Here is a 20,998-nt window from a genome sequence, read left to right as displayed (position 1 = left end):
TTTTTCTGACTCGGATTGGGTTGGCAACCCGGACGATAGGAAGTCTACCAGTGGTTTTGCAGTCTATGTAGGCAGCAATCTGGTTTCCTGGTCGTGTAGGAAGCAGCGCACGGTGGCGCATTCTTCTACTGAAGCTGAATACAAGGCCTTAGTTGATGTCTCGGCTGAGGTTACGTGGCTCGTTTCACTGCTTAAAGAGATTGATTTTCTGCCAGTTTCTGCGCCAACTCTGTGGTGTGACAACTTGGGTGCCACCTATCTGTGTTCAAACCCGATGTTCCATGCCCGAACGAAGCATGTGGAGATTGATTATCACTTCGTTCGTGACAAGGTTGCCAAGAAGGAGATTCAGGTCCACTTTATTTCTACGAAGGATCAACTGGCAGACGTTTTCACCAAGGCTCTTCCGTCTACTCGGTTTTCTTTCCTACGAGACAAACTCAATGTTGCAGCTGCCCCGTCTTGAGTTTGAGGGGGAGTAGTAGGACTCTTATACTAGTAGTTCGTTAGGACTCTTTATCTACTCTCTATATCATTGTTTGTACAGACTCAGTTACGATTGATATTCAATAATCAAATCCTCATCTTTTGAAATATCTCTTCATTTGCAGATGAACCCAAACCTTCTCTCTCCTACCTTCTCTCTCCAATTTGTAAATATCTCCTAAATAACTACTGGTATTGATGTTCTAGCCTCTAAGGACAAATAGTCCTATCATGTGATACTTTGTTCCCAAATTCCATAGAATCAAACTACCATCCCTCCCCTTGAAAAACTTTTTTCTCAACTTTCAAGAATTCATTTTCCAATGCAAAATGAATTCCACGAACCAAAAAACATAAAACATCATTTTCCTTAACTTTTAGGAATTTTTTTTTCTTAAACAATATTTTCCATCCAACCAAATACTCCCTTAGTAAATAGAAAATTATCAAACTCCTCCTAACCAATACCTCAAGTAGGTAAAATTATTGAAAATAATGAGCCAATTAAACACAAAAAGAAGTTTATAACTAAATAGAGAAAATGCACTATAATTAATGACTAAAATGGGTATTAACTCATTTATACATTTAAAAATGTATAAGTTTGGTGACGTATCCAAGTCCCAAACATTCATATGTATTATGATATGATGATAATGAAAAATAGAGAAAATACTAGTAACAACCCATAGAGATGAGACAAGAAATATTAGGTGAATGAATGTTTAAAATGCTGCAAATGAAGTCTGTATCTTCTTGTGTGAACTGTATTGGAAGGAAATAGAATATGGTTTTGAATAAAAGCACTACATTTCCACCAAACAACCCAACCCAATATAATTGATGAATAATTCCTTATTTCCAGTAGCTGATATGATATGATAGGATAGGCCACCACTAATTGAAAAATACTGAAGAAGATTGAAGATTGAAGATTGAAGAATATACAACTAAAATGCCACCTAATTATAAATTGGAACCAGCTTGTTACTTTTTCCCGACCACAACACAACAAGATAAGCATTAGAAGAACCAAGTGCAAAACAAGAAACTTTTTCAGTAAATTGTACTAGTCTCTGCCATAATATTTCGTACGAATTTTATATAATTTTAAAATAATAAAGGATGACGCAAAATAGCTGCAAGCTGACAGTTGTTTGTACATTATGTCTGTCAAAAGGTAAAAATGACAGCAGTTCACTACCATCACCCAATCATGCTGGCTGCACCGCATGTCCAGGGAAAATATGTATGTACATCCTACTTAAAAAGAAATAGCAAGTGTATCAGTTAGGTGATCAAATAAGAAAGCACATTGTGCTCAATTAGCACATATGTGGCTCTCCTTGAGGAAGTCACAAGATCGAACATTGACTCTTTAGGTTATAACTAATAGAGAAAGTATATTGAACAGATACTACACTGTAATAGAGTCGATAATACTCAAAAAATTAAGAAAGTTGAAGAGTTTCATTACAAAAAAATGAAACGACCCAGTATAGTGCTTCTTTTCTAACTATTGTGCGGGCATACAGGAATGATGGAACACATACATACCTGACAAAACTAGGCAGATGCCACATACCCATACCCTTCCTTCATCTAATAAAATATATTCTCACTTCTGTACAACTGCAAAAAAATTTTCAACTCCGATCCCCCTTAGCTGCTTGCCTGCATGAGCATGGAAAGCCTAATAAGTAAGTCTAATTGCAAGCTCAGATTAGATGTTACAATAGTCCAAAAAAATAAAGAGACAGATATATGTTTAAATTTCATGCCTTCCTAAGAAACACATAAAATCTAGCTCCCAAAGTGATCGAATGAGACAAGTTACTTTTTCAATTATAAGAAAACATACGTACCCTTCACCTACAGGCTTTAACTACACTAATAAATCTAACTGCAAGTTTAATTTTCTACCTTATTTCTTCCCAAGTAGTAGGTAGTTAGTTAGTTTACAGGTAACTTAAAAACTATGCTCAGAATCTGGCAATCTACCATATATAGTACATTATGCAAACAACAAACTCATTGACATAAGAATTTGGCACCAGGTTGCAGAAAACTACATGAAATTGACCGGAAACAAATAAGAATATTAACACTTTCAAATCATCTCAACACAAGTATGAGGTTACATTGTAGGGCAAAATTCACAACATATATACTGAGATGAAATGAGCATGGCAGCCATATATAGAACATTCAATTCACTAGAGTTACATTGCTCAAAGTATGGTTCTCAACTTTAATTTGTCAAAGAAATTGACAAGGCTATGGAGTGGGTATAAATACATATACTAACATAGATACCAACAGATGGCAAATGTTTCATTATTCATCAGGGAAATGACAAGGCATTACAAGGAAAAAATGGCTTACATGTAAAATTCATGGTTGAAATAAACATACATATTACAGTTAAAAATCAAAGTCAAGAATAAAAATATATAAGTGATCAAGTATTCTACAACTGAAATTCAAGCTAATTAGATTTCCATGTCCCTGAGCCTAGAACTCACAAATCAAGAGCAGAAACAATAAAGGCACTCAAGAAGTCACCCCTACACTTTACATGTGAAGGGGGAAAGAGGTCAGACCTTCACAAACTACAATGCCTGCAAAAGTAAAATCTTATACAAGTTCATAATTTCTAGTAACAAAGAGAATGGGATAAACATGATTTTGCAAGTATGGTTTCATCCAATACATTCCCCTCAAGCCAGGATCCCATCAAAGACAAAACTGGTAATAGACTAGTGTAGCATATATCCTCAATGGGCATCAATACTGAAGTTCTTACATGTAATTGTATCCTTGAAAAAGGAACAATACATTGCTAGCTCATTGAGGAAATTTCCGAAAACAGTTTAGTTCAGCCACATTGAAACATAAACTAACATCAATGAAATGTGACATTCAAATTGCAGTCGCTTTCCTTAAAATGATAGGATTTTTTTTCCTTCTTACTTGTTCCAACACAAAGGTATTTCTCTCTCACAACTCACCTATTTTTCTATCTCCTGCCAATCTGACGTTAACTACAAATGCAGAGGAGAAAGAAGCTGAAGATTGGAATCAACAACAGAATCAAAGGCAGCAAAAACAAAGGGCTTTCCTTATGTAACACCAAGGACTTCCACTTTGTAACTTCATGTATTTCATATCTTTCAATAAAATGGAGACACCTATTTATACAAGACTACATGTACTAACTAAGGAAAATAAATCACTAAGAATATACTTTAGAATCCCTAAGATTAGTCAAATATAATCCTATCAGAATATACACACAATCCTTAAGATTAGCTGAATATAATCCTATCAGAATAATGTCTAACACTCCCCCTCAAGTTGGAGCATAGATATTGATTATGCCCAACTTGTTACACAAATAATTTACTCGAGGCCCATTCATGGCTTTTGTAAAAAGATCTCCTAATTGTTCTCCTGTTTTCACAAACCCTGTAGAGATTAAGCCTCGTTGTATCTTTTCACGAATGAAATGACAATCAACTTCAATGTGCTTGGTTCGTTCATGGAAGACAGGATTGGCTGCAATATGGAGAGCTACCTGATTGTCACACCATAGCTTCGCAGGGATAGGAGCCTTGAGTCCTATCTCATCCAGAATGTGATATATCCACAAGATTTCACAGGTTGCTTGTGCCATTGCTCTATACTCTGACTCTGCACTTGACCGTGAGACAACACTCTGCTTCTTGCTTCTCCACGAGATCAAGTTCCCACCGAAGAAGACACAAAATCTGGTTGTAGATCTCCGATTCTCCTTAGACCCTGCATAGTCTGCATCTGCAAAACACTCAACCTTCATATGTCCATGGTTTTGATACACAATTCCACGCCCTGGAGCCCCTTTCAAGTAGTTCAAGATTTGTTCAACAGCTCTCCAATGATCAACAGTTGGTGATGCCATAAACTGACTTACAACACTAACCGAGTAAGCGATATCAGGACGGGTTACAATCAAATAGTTTAGCTTACCAACCAATCTCCTATATCTTTCTGGATCATCAAATGGCTCAAATCATTTGGATTGGAAACGAACCATTAAAATATATATGCGTACATTCATAATTGGAAAATAAAGTATATTTTCACATTCTATGTACTGAATGCTCACATTTAGAAATTCACATTGCATTTCAAAATATTCAAATTGTATTACACATGTCAGCACAAGGCACACAATGCTATGCGAATCTTGGTGTATGGTAGACCAACTCCAACATAACTGCAAAAGACACCCACGTACGATCATCAAACCTCATTGATACTGAATTCTCTATGCAAGAAAGGACATATGATCATATGTATCCATTACACACAGACTCATCATCTAAATCGCAGATTGAGAGGAATTGATCGAAATCTAGACAAGTGATACAAAACACTGCATAAGCTCATCTTCCTTCAACTTGAGTAAATTAGAACCCTGAAGGGATCCATAGAGTTACAACAATGCCACATTGTAAGATTATTTCACATTTGGAGAATGTTAGAATTGTTGAAACACAAAAGTTGTGTCTGTAGAAATATAGTTGTTGAAGTTGTGTAGGGTTGTCTGTAGGATTGTGTCTCTTAGTCTGTATATATTTATCTGTTGTCTCCCCATTGAGACAAGGAAGTAATATAACAAATCTTTCTACATCTCTCTCAACATGGTATCAAAGCCAACAATTTGAAAAAAATTTGAAATTTTTTTTCGGTGAACAGTAACAATTACTGTTCATCCGAAATTAGTTTCTCAGATTACTTCCTAAAGGTGTGCTCTTTTGTCAAAATAATACTACAACCCTCCTCTCCAGTCTCCGGCGACCCCGACCCATCTTTTTCGGTCGCCGGAACACCGCCCACGCGCCTTCACGCGCCACCACGTCGCCGGCGCTCCGACACCACGCGCCGGCGCGTGAGTCCATCTCCGGCGGGTTTTTCTGGTGAGACTTCCCAGTCCGGCTCGTCGGCCCTCTGCAATTTCGTCTGTACCATCAGATTTCATTTTGGTCACAATGTCTTCCGACGAAAATTCTTCGGGTATTTCTCCTGCCAATAATTTACCTACTTCTTCGAGCTCTGTTTATGTGCCTAATCTGTCTGGAAACCCGGTAATCACTTCTAAAAGATTATGTGGTTCTCAAAATTACCACTCTTGGTCGGATGCCGTAGAATTTTGGTTTATGGGCCAAGGTGTTGTTGACCACTTGCAAAGGAGTGGATATGATACCGGAAAAAGAAAAGACAGTTTGGCAAAGGTTAGATGCTCAACTTTGTAATCTCCTTTGGCAGTCTCTTTCTCCACAATTGTTGCCTTTATTCCGGCCTTTTAAGACATGTGTCGAGGTGTGGAGTCAGGCTCAATCTCTGTACACTAATGATGTCTCTCAATTCTATAATGTTGTTGACAATTTGGTTAACTTGAAGAAAGATGGTATTGATATGGAAACTTTTCTTGGCAAAGCCCAAAGTTTGATTGCTGAGTTTGGTACACTCATGCCTATTGGTGGTACACCCGCAGAACAACTTACCCAACGAGAGAAATTCTTTGTAATACTTCTCTTAACCGAATTAGGTCCAGAATTTGAAAGCATCCGGAATCAAATTCTTGGAAGTAACACTGTCCCGGGGACCACCGAGATGTTCAAACGGCTCTTGCAGGTCACCTCCATTCCAGGTACTCACACATCCACTACCGAACAATCTGCTCTAGTCATACAAGGAGGTCGTGGACGAACTAACAATCGTGGTGGACAGAAAAGCACTAGAGTTTGTGATTATTGTAATAGAACTAGGCACACACGAGATCAGTGTTGGAAACTTCATGGGAGACCGGTACGTACCCAAGCAAGTGTTGCTCAATCTCAACCTGGGGAACCAAATTCTCGAACCATTTCCGATGCTGAGTATGAAGAGTTTGTTCGATTTAAAGCCACTCCCAAAGCTTCTGGTTAACTCCTGCAGCCCACACTGATGGAACTCATACTGCCCTTGTATCACAATCTAGCCTGAGCGGACCATTGGTTATCAATTCAGGTGCCTCTGAGCATATCTCTGGTAACTCATCTTTATTTTCTCATTTCACCAAGTCTAAGTCCCTTCCATCTATTGTTTTCGGTAATGGGTCCAAGAGTACGGCTACTGCAATTGGAACGGCTTCCCCCCTTCCTACTTTGCCTCTCTCTTCAATTCTTTATATACCTAACTGTCCTTTCAATTTAATTTCTGTTCATCAACTTACAAAATCTTTGGACTGTAGGGTCACTTTTTCTTCTGACTCTGTCATTATGCAGGACCGTCGTTCGGGGAAGATGATTGGCTCGGGGTATGAATCAGAAGGACTTTATCGATTATCTACCCCAAAACCTTCTACAGTTTGTACTGCTACCATTCCTCCTTCCCTTGCCCATGACCAACTAGGACATTCTAGCCTTAATAAATTACGGCGACTTGTCCCTAGTTTATCTCACTTATCTACCCTAGAGTGTGAAGCCTGTCAGCTTGGCAAACATTCTAGGACATCGTTTCCTAATCGTGTTAATAAAAGAGTTGCTTTCCCTTTTTCCTTAGTTCATACTGATGTTTGGGGACCTTTTCGTTATAATTTAATTCTTGGTTTTAAATATTTTGCTACCTTCACTGATGATTTTTCTCATTGTACATGGGTCTTTTTAATGGAAAACCGTTCTGAAGTACTTAATGTTCTTCAAAAATTTGTTAATGAGATAAAAAATCAGTTTGGAGTGTCTATTAAAACTTTACAAAGTGGTAATGCTGGAGAATACTTTACAACTCCTTTATCTAACTTTCTTGATTCAACAGGCATCCTCCATGAGTCATCATCTTGTCCCAATACTCCACAACAAAATGGGGTATCTGAACGTAAAAACCGGTATCTCGTTGAAACAGCCCGCACCATGATTCTCCACTACAAAGTCCCTCCAGAATTCTGGGCAGATGTTATCCTTCATTCCTGTTATTTAATAAATCGTATGCCTTCATCTGTTTTACATGGTAAGATACCTTATAATATTTTATTTCCCGATAAGCCCCTTCATACTCTTCCTTTAAAATTTTTTGGGTGCACCTGTTTTGATAAATTTTCCCCAAAATCCTTAAAATGCATGTTTGTTGGGTACTCTAGGTTGCAAAAGGGTTTCAGATGTTATTCCCCTGAGAAGCATCGTTTTTATGTATCTTCTGATGTTACTTTCTTTGAATCAACACCTTTCTTTTCGTCTAGTTTACCGACCTCCATCTCTCATTTTCCTGATGTTCTTCATGTTCCTACTTTTCAAGGAGGGACCGAGGTACATTTACCTCAAGACCCGTCATCACCTAGAAATCCTAGTTCCCTCACCTACTGAACCTCCTTTACAAAACAACAGTGTTACCCCCTTTCCTTACACTTATCATTGCCGCTCTCGACCACCCGCGACTGTTCAAATCGATGAAATCCCAACTGATTCATCTCTCGAGCTATCTATGCCCTCGAACCCGGTTCCAACAACAAGCTCTCCTATCGCAAGTCGTGTAGGTAACAGGTCATCACGAAACCCCTTTCCCATATACAACTTTATTTCATATAATCGTCTCTCACCTTCATATAATGCTTTTATCACATGTTATCTTCTGTTTTTGCCCCTAAATCTGTTAAAGAAGCCCTTTTCCACCCTGGTTGGCGTCAGGCTATGGTTGATGAAATGGTTGCTCTTCATTCATCGGGGACTTGGGAGTTAGTTCCATTACCCGAAGGTAAAACAACTGTTGGTTGCCGATGGATCTATACTGTGAAAGTTGGGCCCAATGGACAGGTTGATAGACTTAAAGCTCGACTGGTAGCCAAAGGATATACACAGGTTTTTGGGATTGATTACACTGACACCTTTTCACCAGTAGCTAAAATTGCTTCGATCAGAATCTTTCTTTCTATGGCTGCCGTTCATCATTGGCCCTTGCATCAGTTAGATATTAAAAATGCCTTTCTGCATGGAGATTTAGAGGAAGAAGTCTACATGGAGCAACCTCCTGGGTTTGTTGCTCAGGGGGAGAGTAACTTGGTTTGTAAGCTCAAACGTTCTCTCTATGGTCTAAAACAATCTCCTCGTGCCTGGTTTGGACGGTTCAGCATAGTAGTGCAAAATTTTGGTTTAAATCGAAGCAAAGTTGACTATTCCGTCTTTTATAGACATCAACATGGTAAGAGCATTTATCTTGTTGTATATGTTAATGATATTGTCATTACAGGAGATGATGTTGAAGGAATACAATAGTTGAAACAACATCTATTCCAACATTTTGAAACAAAAGATCTCGGGAAGTTAAAATACTTTTTGGGAATTGAAGTAGCACAATCCAAGCAAGGAATTTGCATATCACAAAGAAAGTATGCATTGGATATACTAGAAGACACATGTATGATGAATTGTAAACCTCTTGACACTCCTATGGATCCAAATATCAAACTCCTACCAGACCAGGGGGAGCTTATCCAAGATCCGGGAAAATATAGACGATTGGTTGGAAGATTACTTTATTTAATTGTAACTCGACCTGATATCTCTTTTGCGGTAAGTGTTGTTAGTCAGTTCTTGGCATCTCCACGTGAAAGTCATTGGAAAGCTGCCATTCGGATTTTACGATATATTAAAAAATCTCCAGGCACTGGTTTGTTATACAAAGACCATGGAAATCTTGAAATTATTGGGTACACGGATGCAGATTGGGCAGGTGCATGGGATAGAAAATCAACATCTGGATATTGTATCTTTCTTGGTGGTAACTTAATCTCTTGGAAAAGTAAAAAGCAAAATGTTGTTGCTCGATCAAGTGTAGAAGCAGAATATCGATCTATGGCCGTTGGAACATGTGAACTTGTGTGGTTGAAAAACCTCCTTACCGAACTGCAGATTTGTACAAAGGAGTCCATGAAGCTCATTTGTGATAACCAAGCAGCTTTGCATATTGCATCAAATCCAGTTTTTCATGAAAAGACAAAACCCTTTGAAATTGATTGCTATTTTCTTTGAGACAAAGTTACTTCTGGAGATATTACTACATCTTTTATAGGCTCAAATAATCAATTAGCTGATATATTTACTAAAGCTTTAAGAAGTCATAGGATTGAATACATTTGTAACAAGCTTGGTGCATATGATATACATGCTCCAGCTTGAGGGGGGGTGTTGAAACACAAAAGTTGTGTCTGTAGAAATATAGCTGTTGAAGTTGTATAGGATTGTGTCTCTTAGTCTGTATATATTTATCTGTTGTCTACCCATTGAGACAAAGAAGTAATATAACAAATCTTTCTACATCTCTCTCAACAAGAATGTCTTATTTATAAAATATATTTTTTTAAAACAATTATCATGTTTCGGTACAGATTTCTGGAATAAAACCTCATTTTAACAAATATAGTAATAAGTCGTAGTATCTCCTAACTAATTCACCTAAAAGCTTATCACAGCAAAAGTGAAACGGGATCCAAAATTCCAAATAAACTAAGTTTCCTTGGTAAACTTTTCATGATTCAAAGAATACATAAACTCCTAAGCCGGAGAGCCCGAATTGTGGCCCAATGTAATATGACAAGCTATTTCATAATAAGTGATTGAGATCATGTTTACAGGTCAGGTTTCCAGAACTTGGGCAAATAAACTAAATTTCATCATAAGTTGTAGTATCATCCTAACTAATTCACCTAAAAAGCTTATCACAGCAAAAGTGAAACGGGATCCAAAATTTCAAATAAACTAAATTTCCTTGGTAAAACTTTTCATGATTCAAAGAATACATAAACTCCTAAGGTGGAGAGCCAGAATTGTGGCCCAATGTAATATGACAAGGAGACAAGCTAATTCATAACAAGTGATTGAGATCATGTTTACAAGTCAGGGTTCCAGAACTTGCCATATACATTCAACAAGGACACAAAAAGGCATAACTAACCAGTGGAAATAGAAATAGATCAGTTGCAAACCTTTTCCAGCTGGATATCAGGTAGCCCTTCGTGAAAGTTGGTGGGACATAATTTTTGTGAGGGCAATTCAGTTTTCTGTAATGCTTTAGGACTAACACAGTCACTGCTGCTATCCATACTTGATGCCCCAAAATATAGATGGTTGAGTGCTGATCTAAGACGCTGATTTCTTAGAGAATAATAGATTTTAGTTGCAACTGGATGCGGAACATCTGAATAGTGTTTGCAGAATTTCAGTTTCACAAAAACATATAAATAATGGGAAGTTTAATGGGTACGCTAGTCTCCAGAGTTGACATGCATCTGGCTGACAGATTTTCATGTGTTTAAAGTAAATGCAGATTTTGTTTCCTGACACAGGTCATTCCATTCCAACCATAGATACACAGGTTACCTGTGATAGCATGAGCTTTTGCAGGCATTTGAACCCCAACAACACAATTGCAAATTTGCTCATTTTTTGTGCTGGACCTTGCCTCTTCACCTTTATCATTATAAGAGAAGGTACATGTTAGTCAAGCTCTTATAAACAGAAAATTCCAACAGATTGTACAATATGAGCAATATTAAGATTATATCCAACGTCCAACCAAGGTAATATATGAAATCTTGAGAGTTGAGATAGCCAAGAATTATAGGATCATGTTTTTTCTGCAATATGAAATCTAGAAAGTATGAAGAACTGATGTAGACTGTGTCTTACAAGGAATTGTCTCTAGTGCAGTGGTACTACAAAGACCATAAGTTACAACACTTGCTGCTTCAAAATTATCCAATAGCTGTGGACTCCCAGTAGCTGGCCTAAAAGGATAAAGAATGGCATTACACTTTCAAAAATCATATCTGTGAGCCTAATAACCACTATTCTGTCGGAAATAACTGACGTATGCACAGTAAAACTTCCCATCTGCATTTGTAAATTTTAAATGAAGTAATCATTTAGTTTACAAGAATTAATAGTAATGATTAATGTATTCATATGAGTATTCATGGAGAAGTGATGTATGTCTATGGCATGCATAAAATGGGTCAGTGGGATGAGATCACGAGGCCCCAGCATCATGAAGGGCACTGGGAAAGATGTCACTACCTTACCTGTTACCTCTATTTACAAAAAGGTTGTTTGATGTATAAATTAAGTAAAAAATAATCAATATTTTAAAAATTTACCCAAAGCTCACATATCTGTCTGCACAAGCAATTAAGAATTGATTTCTTACTGAATTAACATTTTCACAGAACCAGTTGTCAGTTCTCTATAAATAGCCAATCCCTTGTGCTGAAAAAACTGTTTTCAAATAGCTATAATATCTTAAGAAAGAAAATAAATGAGAAGTTGAGAACACAAATAACTATATACATACAAACAAGCACATGCATGCATAAGATATAAACACACACATACAATCTATATGACAGAAGGGTCAAAAACCAGGAAAATGCAGTGCTCTTCTAGGCCATTGACTGATGGATAGTTACAACCAGAGGTGAATGCCTACATCTTGGATCGTTTTGTTTGACGTGATTTTGCACCTTTTATGCAATCTATAGTTGCAGTACTGACAGCAGAACCATCTGTCAGAACAGCTCCATCCAAGTGCGGTGAACTTCCTGCAATAAAATAATATACAGAGTGGTGAAATGTGAGAAACAATGAAATTACTGTTTCAAATTCAAGATCTTTCACTCCAAAAATCAAGGGGCAGATCTTCCAGTGTTAAGATGGGCCAAACAGATAGGAATAGAAATCCAGCGATTCAGAAACTGCACCTGGCAGGGAAGCTCATTTATTTTTAATTTAAACCTATTAGAATCCAGGTATTTGTTATTGACCTTATGTTAGTGCAAGGGAATGGCATAGCCCCCTCAAAAATTTCTATCTCTTGCTCCCTTTTTCTACAGATTCTTTCCAACCCCGATCCCAACTTAGAGTGTTATGTCCTCACGTCACAGGCAAGAAAACATAAGGAAAAAAGAACAAAGCATAATAGTTGGAAAAGGAAAAGAAGAAAACATTGGGTTTGCTTGAGACCCAAAAATCCCTTAGACCCTTTTTTGGGTTTGAATTTCTGTCTGTTCTATTATTCTAAATAACACTCCCCTTTATAGGGTTGATTACAAAGATTGCTAAACTAAGAATGATTAATTATTTGGTAGTTTCCAAATAATTAAACTTCCAAAAGTAATTCAAAAACTAAGAGTAATAAGTTAAATAACTATTCAATAGTTTCTAAATAACTGTTTAGTAGTTTCTTAATATCCAAACTATGTAATGTAACTGTAATAAATTAAGACTTCCCAAATAATCATGGCCCCAACATGTATCATAGAGCCATAAATTTTTGTCATCAGGCACGCACGCACAGTCGCACACACTCAATTTCTATCAAATTTCAAGTTGTCCAGCACTAAATTGCAGCCCCAGTTCATAATGCAATAGTCAAGACAGTGAGTTTTAGCATAAAAAAAATGTTAAGACAAGTAAACGAAAGTATGACTGTGAACCAAAAATGTTAATGGGAAGTATCATTAAGCCAAATGAAATGAATGAGAAGGAAATTCTACTAAAAGTATAGGAGTGATACTTTTTGCTTCAGCAAGGATAGTTGAGGGAACCTTCTCCTCCATATTGGAATCTAATGCAGAAAAATAGGCATCACCAAATGATTGTGGCTTTTCATTCTCCCTGACAGCCACAGCTTGGTCTTCGGAAATTAAGGATTAAAATCAAGTGAGAACAATAGTTATCTGATGTAACAAATAGTACATACTTTTCATGACTTAAAATGAGATCTGCAATAAGCTTTTAACTGTTTTTGTTGATCAGATGAATTTCCATTTTAATAAATTACAAAATATTTTAGAGCCTAGTCTAAATTGTACCATTGTTCATCATAAAGGGGTAGAAAGGATACTTGAATACGTGTTGAGTGACTTTCTCCTCTGTTTCCTTGGGGGTTTCTTCTGCCTTGTGCCGCCATCAAGCTCTGGAATAATTTCATCCACAGAATTTAATGACTTGCAGATCTCTGAAAGAAAGATAAAAGCAATAGTTTTAAGCAAAGAGGCTCTAGAATTAAAAACTAGAACTGAACTTTATTTTATTTCATTATGAAAGCCACAGACAAAATCCAAATTTAAGAGACACTTTTCAACTTTTCCACATAAAAGAAATCAACAAGTGAATGTTTGTAAACAGAGTCTAGCTAAATAAAAGAAAAGCACAGGCACAAAAATAAGTTACTACAAAGGGAAAGGAAGGAACCTGCATGAGCAACATATTGGCTGACCTTTATAGGCTTCTTACAAGAATTGCAACAAACCTTGAAATACATATTCAAATAATCAATCATGCACAAACATGAGAAGCATATAAAATATCATGGAAGTTATATTACAAAGTTTAGCCAGTGTATAAGTCTATCAAGTTATAAATTGATAAAACTTCTATACATTAAGTATATGAAGAGTTGTCACTGCTATTAGCCTATGACTAGAGCTTCACTTTGACAGATGTTCAATGTTCAATGTTCATTCGTTCAACTTCCAAATATTGTGTTCTGATTGGTAGTAATTTGGTAGAAAATATACAATTTGGTGAATAAAAAATTAATCATTACCATATTATTTTTGTTTATAATAATGGAAAAAAAAGAGGGAAGTAATTCAAATATGTGAGCTAATATTTGTGGAACAAAATTAATAAAATGACTAATAAATATGATATGATTAATTAGATTGTCATAATATTTGCTTTAATAAATGCTCCTTAACTATTACTCCATACTATTTAAATTTTAACAGGAGTTTAACAGAGTTATAATGGAAAATTGGAAATACGGAATGAGGGAAATTATGTCCAGCTAAAATGTATTTAAGCATAATGTACAGATCTCTTAGCACTAAAAAAGGGTCAAAAACCATGAATATAACCTAGATTCACACAAATAACATTTTTAAATATTAGTTGTATACTACATCATTACTTAGGTCATTATTTTGTTGATTTTATCATCTATTTTGTAACTTTAGATGATGAACATTTCTACTACAAATTCCACTACATAGAGCTCTGCTTCTCTCAGCCTTTTTTCCCAAACTATGGGTTTTCTCATACTCTAGTTAAACAAGAAACAATAATACTGGAACATGGTAAACTCAAATCAATCCATACAAGGAAGGCAAAGTGTGCAAGATCATACATGAAAAGGAATCTCTCTCTTTTCTCCTTTTTAATAATGAACAAAGAGAATGGTCGAATAGACAAGGTCAAAGCAATAAATCCAAGGAAAATGAAGGCAAAAGGGTGGGAGATCATATAAGAAAAGGAACCTCTCTGACTCTCTTTTCTCCTTTTTAATAATGAAGGAAAAGAATGGCCAAGTGATCAAGGCCAAAGCCATAAATCCAAAGAACCTGAGGACTAGGGCAAATTATGCTATGCAACGGTGCACACGGAATTGGATCCATAATTTCTATACTATAGATCCATAATTTCTATACTATAGATTCATAATTTCTGTACTATAGATTCATAATTATTGAACTCTATATTCACAATTACAAAACTCTATGTTCATAATTTTCAATGTTTATATTCCCAATTGTTGAACTCTGTATTCACAAATCACTAAACTATATGTTCATAATTTGATAACTATACAGTATAGAAATTATGAATCTATAGTATAAAAATTATGAATCTACAGTATAGAAATCTGAAATTATGAATCTATAGTATAGAAATTATGAATCTATAGTATAGAAATTATGGATCCAATTTCGTGTGCACCTTGCATGGTGCACACGGTTGCACAACATAACGCTCCGAGGACTAGAGGTTAGATGCTGGCACCACAATGCCAAAAAGAATAAAACAAAAAAAAAAAAAAAACAAACAAAAACAAAAACAAAAAAAACAAAAGATCTACATGAAATATATGGGATGAACATTTTATAGCACAGTTTGTTGATAGAAGTCTTACCAAATGTAAAGGATCTGTCATTGGCCTCAAGCCAAATACATGCATATCTGCCAAACCAACAGAATTCAAAATATTAAAATAAATAAATACATAAATAAATAGTAATGGAAGTAGATACATAAACTCAACATTGGATTTTATATATTTTACTTGTCTTTCAGACTTCAACAAAGTTCAAGACTGGAGGAATTACTGTAGTAATTTTCATATTAAACTGAGAAAAATAGAAAATTAACTGAATAGGACTTCAGAGAGTATGCAAACCATCTAAGGCATCAATTTGCACAAATCTCGTGCTTCATGGAAAATGTTTTTTTTCTTTTTTTATTCTTTATACACAGTTCTCTATTTTCAAAAAAGGGCATGGTTCAGATAAATCATATATATATATATATATATATATATATATATATATAAAATACACTTTTAAAATCCCAGTTTTGGGTGCACGTTTACGTATCAACGGTTGAAATTGTAGTTGTTGCACATTGCATGTTCATAGTTCTCACAGGAAGCATGGTTCTCACCAGTATACATATATATATATATATATGTATATATATATATATATATATATATATATATATATATATATATATATATATATATATAGAGAGAGAGAGAGAGAGAGAGAGAGACAGAGAGAGATTTATGTTACTTGATTATGTTTACTCCTAAGAGAACTATATAGATTTTATTGTGAAGATTATAGTTTCTAAGCTAGAATTGCTTTATTTTGTTCCTTAGATTTGCATATTAATGGGAAATATATGAAGAATGAATATTAGCCAAAAACACAACATACACTAACTAGTAGCCAAATCAAGATCCAAAATAAAACCTACATTTGCTTATCCATTCTTGCCTAGTTGCCTCAAACTAGCAAAATAGCTTGACAACAAGATTACCTTCTTCATCAATCAAATTTGCTTCATCTGCCTCCTTTAGTTCTGTGCAAATATATTGAGCAGCTAACTTATGGCGGCCAACATCCTCTGCCAAGCCAGGAAAAGTCAGAAAAATGAAAGGTGGAAAACCTGCAAAGTAAGGTAGCCTAGTGGGATAGGATTTAATTTACAAGATAGATATAATTTCTAACATAATGGTTACCTGAAATAGTCTGTGGGATACTTCCAGCTGCCAGAAACCTGGCCATGACTGCCATTCTCCCAGTTCCAAGTGCACATACCATCAAATTGTAATAATCTGTAAGGCAATGTACTGGTGTAATCTTAATTATTGCTAAGATTATCAATAATTTTGCAAGAAAAGAAAACAGAAGAAATAGCATGGAGAATGAATATAACAGATTTTCATCATCACTCCCATGAATCCTGCAGCTATTTTTATATTTTGGCATGATTATTGGTTTCTAATCTTATACGGTATTGTATTTACAGGATAAAGCTTATCATCAAAACTCCAATTGAAGTGCTTCAACTAAATGTCACACTAAGTGATCAAAACCATGTTACAAATTTACAAAAAAAAAAAAAAAAAAAGAAAGAAAAAAAATTTCTGTGACAAAGCTTCAATTCAATTTTCATGAGATGATTCCAATACATAAAACATTTGCTTGTTACACACATGCTACTATCCCCCACATAAGTTTAATATATTAGTAGGAATGCAAAAAGATGGTCAAAAGATGCAGGCAAACATATGAAAATTGTAAAATTTAAACTTCAATTTTGGAGTTCGAATTACTTTGTTTGGATAATTATTGTATATAATTTGAGATCATTAATCTTTAAGGAATATTTAGTATTGAAATTCTGAAAACTATATGCATTAATGTAAAGAATTGGACAAAAAGAAATAAAATAAAGGAATGAGTGAGAGTAATTGTCTCCCAACCTATGTCTTTATTATTGTACAATAAGCAACCTATAATTACAAAACCTACAATCGGGGGATTCCAAACTGATACAAAATTACCTAAATATTTATCTTACCATATTCACCACTACTTCTCAAGCTGGATCTTACATGCCATAAACTCCTAGTGTGTTACATATGTATTCTACCATTGAGCAACTAAGGGACTTGGTGAGAAGATATGCAAGTTGATAATCTGCAGCAACAAATGTTGTGATGCAACCTTCACCCAAGTGATTTAGGAGCACCATTTCACGGGATTTCATGACTTATGATACCAGTTTTAAACAAACAAAACATTTATTTTCCAAAACTATTCATGTAGATATGAGACTACTTTTTTTAACTTATCCAAAATTAAGAAATTATCTCAGGTTTCTCTAAATCTTTTCCAAGCAATCATATGCAATGCTTTTCTAGGTAACCATATTTCTTTAACAAGCCAACTGTTTTTAAGAAAACTTGAGCCAGCCAGCCATGATTTGAAAAATGTAAGTATAATAGACTGTACTTTCGGTGTGGGGGCATGCCTGTAGACAGAAGAAGAATCTGCAATCTCCATTATAGTAAGCACACTCCAGGGAAAGAGGAACCCTTAGCAAAAGAGGGAACTAATGAAACAGAGTGGTTGTTTACCCATACCACTACTTTTCTGTGCATAAATTGTACCAACTTTGGACCCTTCACATTATCTATTGCTTTTGGCCATGAACATTCATGGCATCCTAAGTCACAGGTCCTTCTTGACTAGTCATAAGAAAAACAAATTAATATTTTGTATGCACAATTACAAGTGGAAATGAATGAGAGAAAAATGAAAAAACAATTACAAGTATGCTCATATGTGGAGGTATCAAACTTGTTTGTTGGGTTACATTTGGGCAGGTTAAACTTACTTGAAGAAAAATTAAGACGGCTTAGTATATACATAACTAAAGATAGAAAGCTTGTCGGTTGCTTTAATTTTGGGTGGGGTTGACGAAAGAAGGGTAGTCCAGAAACTGGCTAAGAGAAAAGTAGGTCAAAAGGAGTGGGAACATGTTTAGCTAGTTTTAACCTACTTCCAAATTTAATATTTTCATTCACATTTTATTATTTGTGACTAAAGATGTAGAGCTAAAATATTATTAATGAAACAATGAGATATAACAATTTATATTTATAGAATTTTGCAAATTAGAAGTCTACAACTAATCATTCACGAAAAATTCTTCAACCTCAACAATACCACAAATCTCAATAAGTCCGCCAATAGTCACCAAATAAATTTACACAGAAACCCCAACAACAGCAACACTCACACTGATACAAAATAAAAAGTGAGATTTGAAGCTAAAGTCTTATCTTAGACAAGGGACTCTATATACCAACTCAATAACATGGGTGTTGGAAGGAAACAACATAGACTACTAATAATAAGAAGATTTTTTAGTTATTTGATCGGGGGCAGAGAGAAATTAAGAGGGCTAGAACTAACAATCACTCTAAAACTTAAAATTGGTTTTCTTATTTATGCATGGGAATGGGTTCATAATCCCACAATCACAATCTGGCCTGGATCCAAGGCAAAAGGTTTAATCATGATATTTGGGGTGCCAACCTAGCTAATGACAACAATCAATTCCAAGACATCCTAATCTTAAACCTCACCAGCAAACATGAGATTGTGAGCCAGAAATACAATTGCAATCTGAAGGTTATACTATAGACTATAGCTAACCTCTGTTTATGTGTCTATAATCACTAAAGAGAGTGGTACTAATGTTAGCTTCCATGTCACCTGCTTTTAACCTTTGCTTCTCAACATGGTTTGACCCTTCATTAAACTAAAGCAATTTCAACCCGCCAAGCTTCACCCGGCATAGTTACAATGTCACCAAAACACATAGGCAAACAGCATAATGCAGCACAAAAGACACAATACGTACTGTAATTACCTATACCATCGTACATTTATTCAATACACCACAAGAAATCAGAATAAAATTTCATGTCAGCATGAAACTTGAAAATGCATGCGAGTACAACCTCATTTTCACACACATGAAGTTGGAAAACAATAGAAAAAAACAATGAATCAAGAAACCCATTGATTGGTAAGCATCACATTACCGAAACCCAATTAGGACGACGACCGTGAGAAAATCCTAAAAATTCCTAAAACGCCCGGAGCAGGAGAAATGGAAAAGATCGAATTGAAGAGGAATTTGAGGAGTTTGAGAGAGAAGTATCCATCGAAGAAATGGAAGTGAATTGAGAGGCGAAGAAGAAGTGCAATGTCGATGATCCTCACATCACTCAGAGAGAAGAATGAGAAGAAATTTGAGAAGAAATTTGGAATTTTCTTAAACTGGGATTGAGAGAGCAGTTGGCGTGGGATAGCAAGATGGAAAGCCAATAGGAGAGGCGCGTTTGGATGCGCGTATGTTTTTCAGTTGTCTTACTTTTTTCCTTTTGCTGACACGTTGGATCTGGTTTGCTACTTGCCTACTTGCGACTTGCGAGCCTTTCCTTCAAACTTCAAACTTCAATTGTTATACGCACAGGATGCACAATTCAAAATTCCATGTTCCGTGGATACAAAATTGTACGGTAGAATACACATAAACTATTTAACATAATACATATAACTAATATAATACATAATATACATAAACTCTTAATATAATACATATAAATACACAAAAAAAAAAAAAAAATTGTAACGGCTGGATGGACGGAACCGTGTCCGTCGCGTCAACTCCCCACCAACTTATAAAAACGACGTCGTTTTGGGTCAAAGCGCCCTAGTGTACGATATAATTTGCCACCGACTTTACTAACAGGAAAATTTCTACAATTTTTTGAAAAACTGAAGAATTTGATAACAGAAAACATGTTTACTAATACAGTTTTTCATTTTTAAAACAGGAAATAATTTTTCAATTTTTTAAAAAACTAGAAAACTTTTAAAATTTGTTTTCTAAATTGAAAACAAAATCATCTATAATCTATTTGACTATATGTCACTATAACCATCTCACCATTATCTACTTACATATTTATTTATTACTATGATATGATTACATTAATTATTATATTCTTTACTTATCAACATCTTTTATCTTTTCTACTTGCATTACTTATTTAAATATAACTTATTTGCTTACGCTTAAAGTTAGACATTATTCACATTATCAAAATTAAAAATTGAACTATATACCAAGTTTTAGATTTTGAATGAACTCAATTGATTATTGGTTTGGATATTTTTAGTTATGTTATATCGTAATACAAATTGGTCCGAATATCGAATATTGAAATTACACATATATTAGAATTCAAAGTAAAAATTATATATTTATTTACATGTCATTTAAATGAATATATTCAGAAAAATTTTAAATATTAATTAAAAATATTAATATTATCTAAACTAAATTTTAGGTAAACTTAATATTAACCAGGACTATGTGGTCTAATGGTATCCGGGTTGGACTTCCATTTGGAAGGTTGTGAGTTCAAGTCTCAGTGGAGGCGTTATTGGCTCTTTGTGTTTCAGTAGGTTGAGAAAGTATATGAACAGGTACTACAATGTAATAGAGCTAGTAACATTCAAAAAAAAAAATAAAATTAGGTAAACTTAATAGGTTATTGGTTTGGATATATT

General features: G+C 35.1%; 1 protein-coding gene across 9 annotated transcripts; it reads right to left on the bottom strand.

Moving 5' to 3' along the window:
* Positions 1 to 1,512: 1,512 nt before the first annotated feature.
* Positions 1,513 to 19,871, bottom strand: LOC109168191. Of its 9 annotated transcripts, none has more exons than XM_019317231.1 (15): positions 19,462 to 19,871; positions 17,992 to 18,096; positions 17,861 to 17,879; positions 16,582 to 16,692; positions 16,380 to 16,508; positions 15,472 to 15,518; positions 13,752 to 13,809; positions 13,402 to 13,515; positions 13,072 to 13,191; positions 11,986 to 12,097; positions 11,190 to 11,287; positions 10,881 to 10,970; positions 10,487 to 10,698; positions 2,044 to 2,118; positions 1,513 to 1,746 (listed from the first exon to the last, which is right to left on the bottom strand). In XM_019317231.1, the coding sequence occupies exons 2-14, from the start codon at positions 18,007 to 18,009 to the stop codon at positions 2,089 to 2,091; spliced, it is 1,158 nt and encodes a 385-aa protein (XP_019172776.1). In that variant the 5' UTR covers positions 18,010 to 18,096; positions 19,462 to 19,871; the 3' UTR covers positions 1,513 to 1,746; positions 2,044 to 2,088. The 9 variants fall into 9 exon arrangements, with proteins under 9 accessions (XP_019172776.1, XP_019172777.1, XP_019172775.1 ...); XM_019317232.1 differs by having other exon boundaries at positions 1,513 to 1,749; positions 17,992 to 18,091; XM_019317230.1 differs by having other exon boundaries at positions 17,992 to 18,091.
* Positions 19,872 to 20,998: the final 1,127 nt, after the last annotated feature.

This window comes from Ipomoea nil, unplaced genomic scaffold (genome assembly GCF_001879475.1).
Source record: "Ipomoea nil cultivar Tokyo-kokei standard unplaced genomic scaffold, Asagao_1.1 scaffold3195, whole genome shotgun sequence".
Classification (NCBI taxonomy): Eukaryota; Viridiplantae; Streptophyta; class Magnoliopsida; order Solanales; family Convolvulaceae; genus Ipomoea; species Ipomoea nil.
Note: the sequence above shows the minus strand (reverse complement) of the source record. Positions and strands in the feature narration are given on the sequence as shown.

Bases quoted from the DNA above. Each gene is read 5' to 3' on its own strand.
- LOC109168191 (XM_019317231.1), bottom strand. The intron at 16,509-16,581 runs GTAACCATTATG...CTTACTTTGCAG, and splicing joins TATCCCACAGACTATTTCAG to GTTTTCCACCTTTCATTTTT. The intron at 10,971-11,189 runs GTAAGACACAGT...ATAATGATAAAG, and splicing joins TGCACTAGAGACAATTCCTT to GTGAAGAGGCAAGGTCCAGC.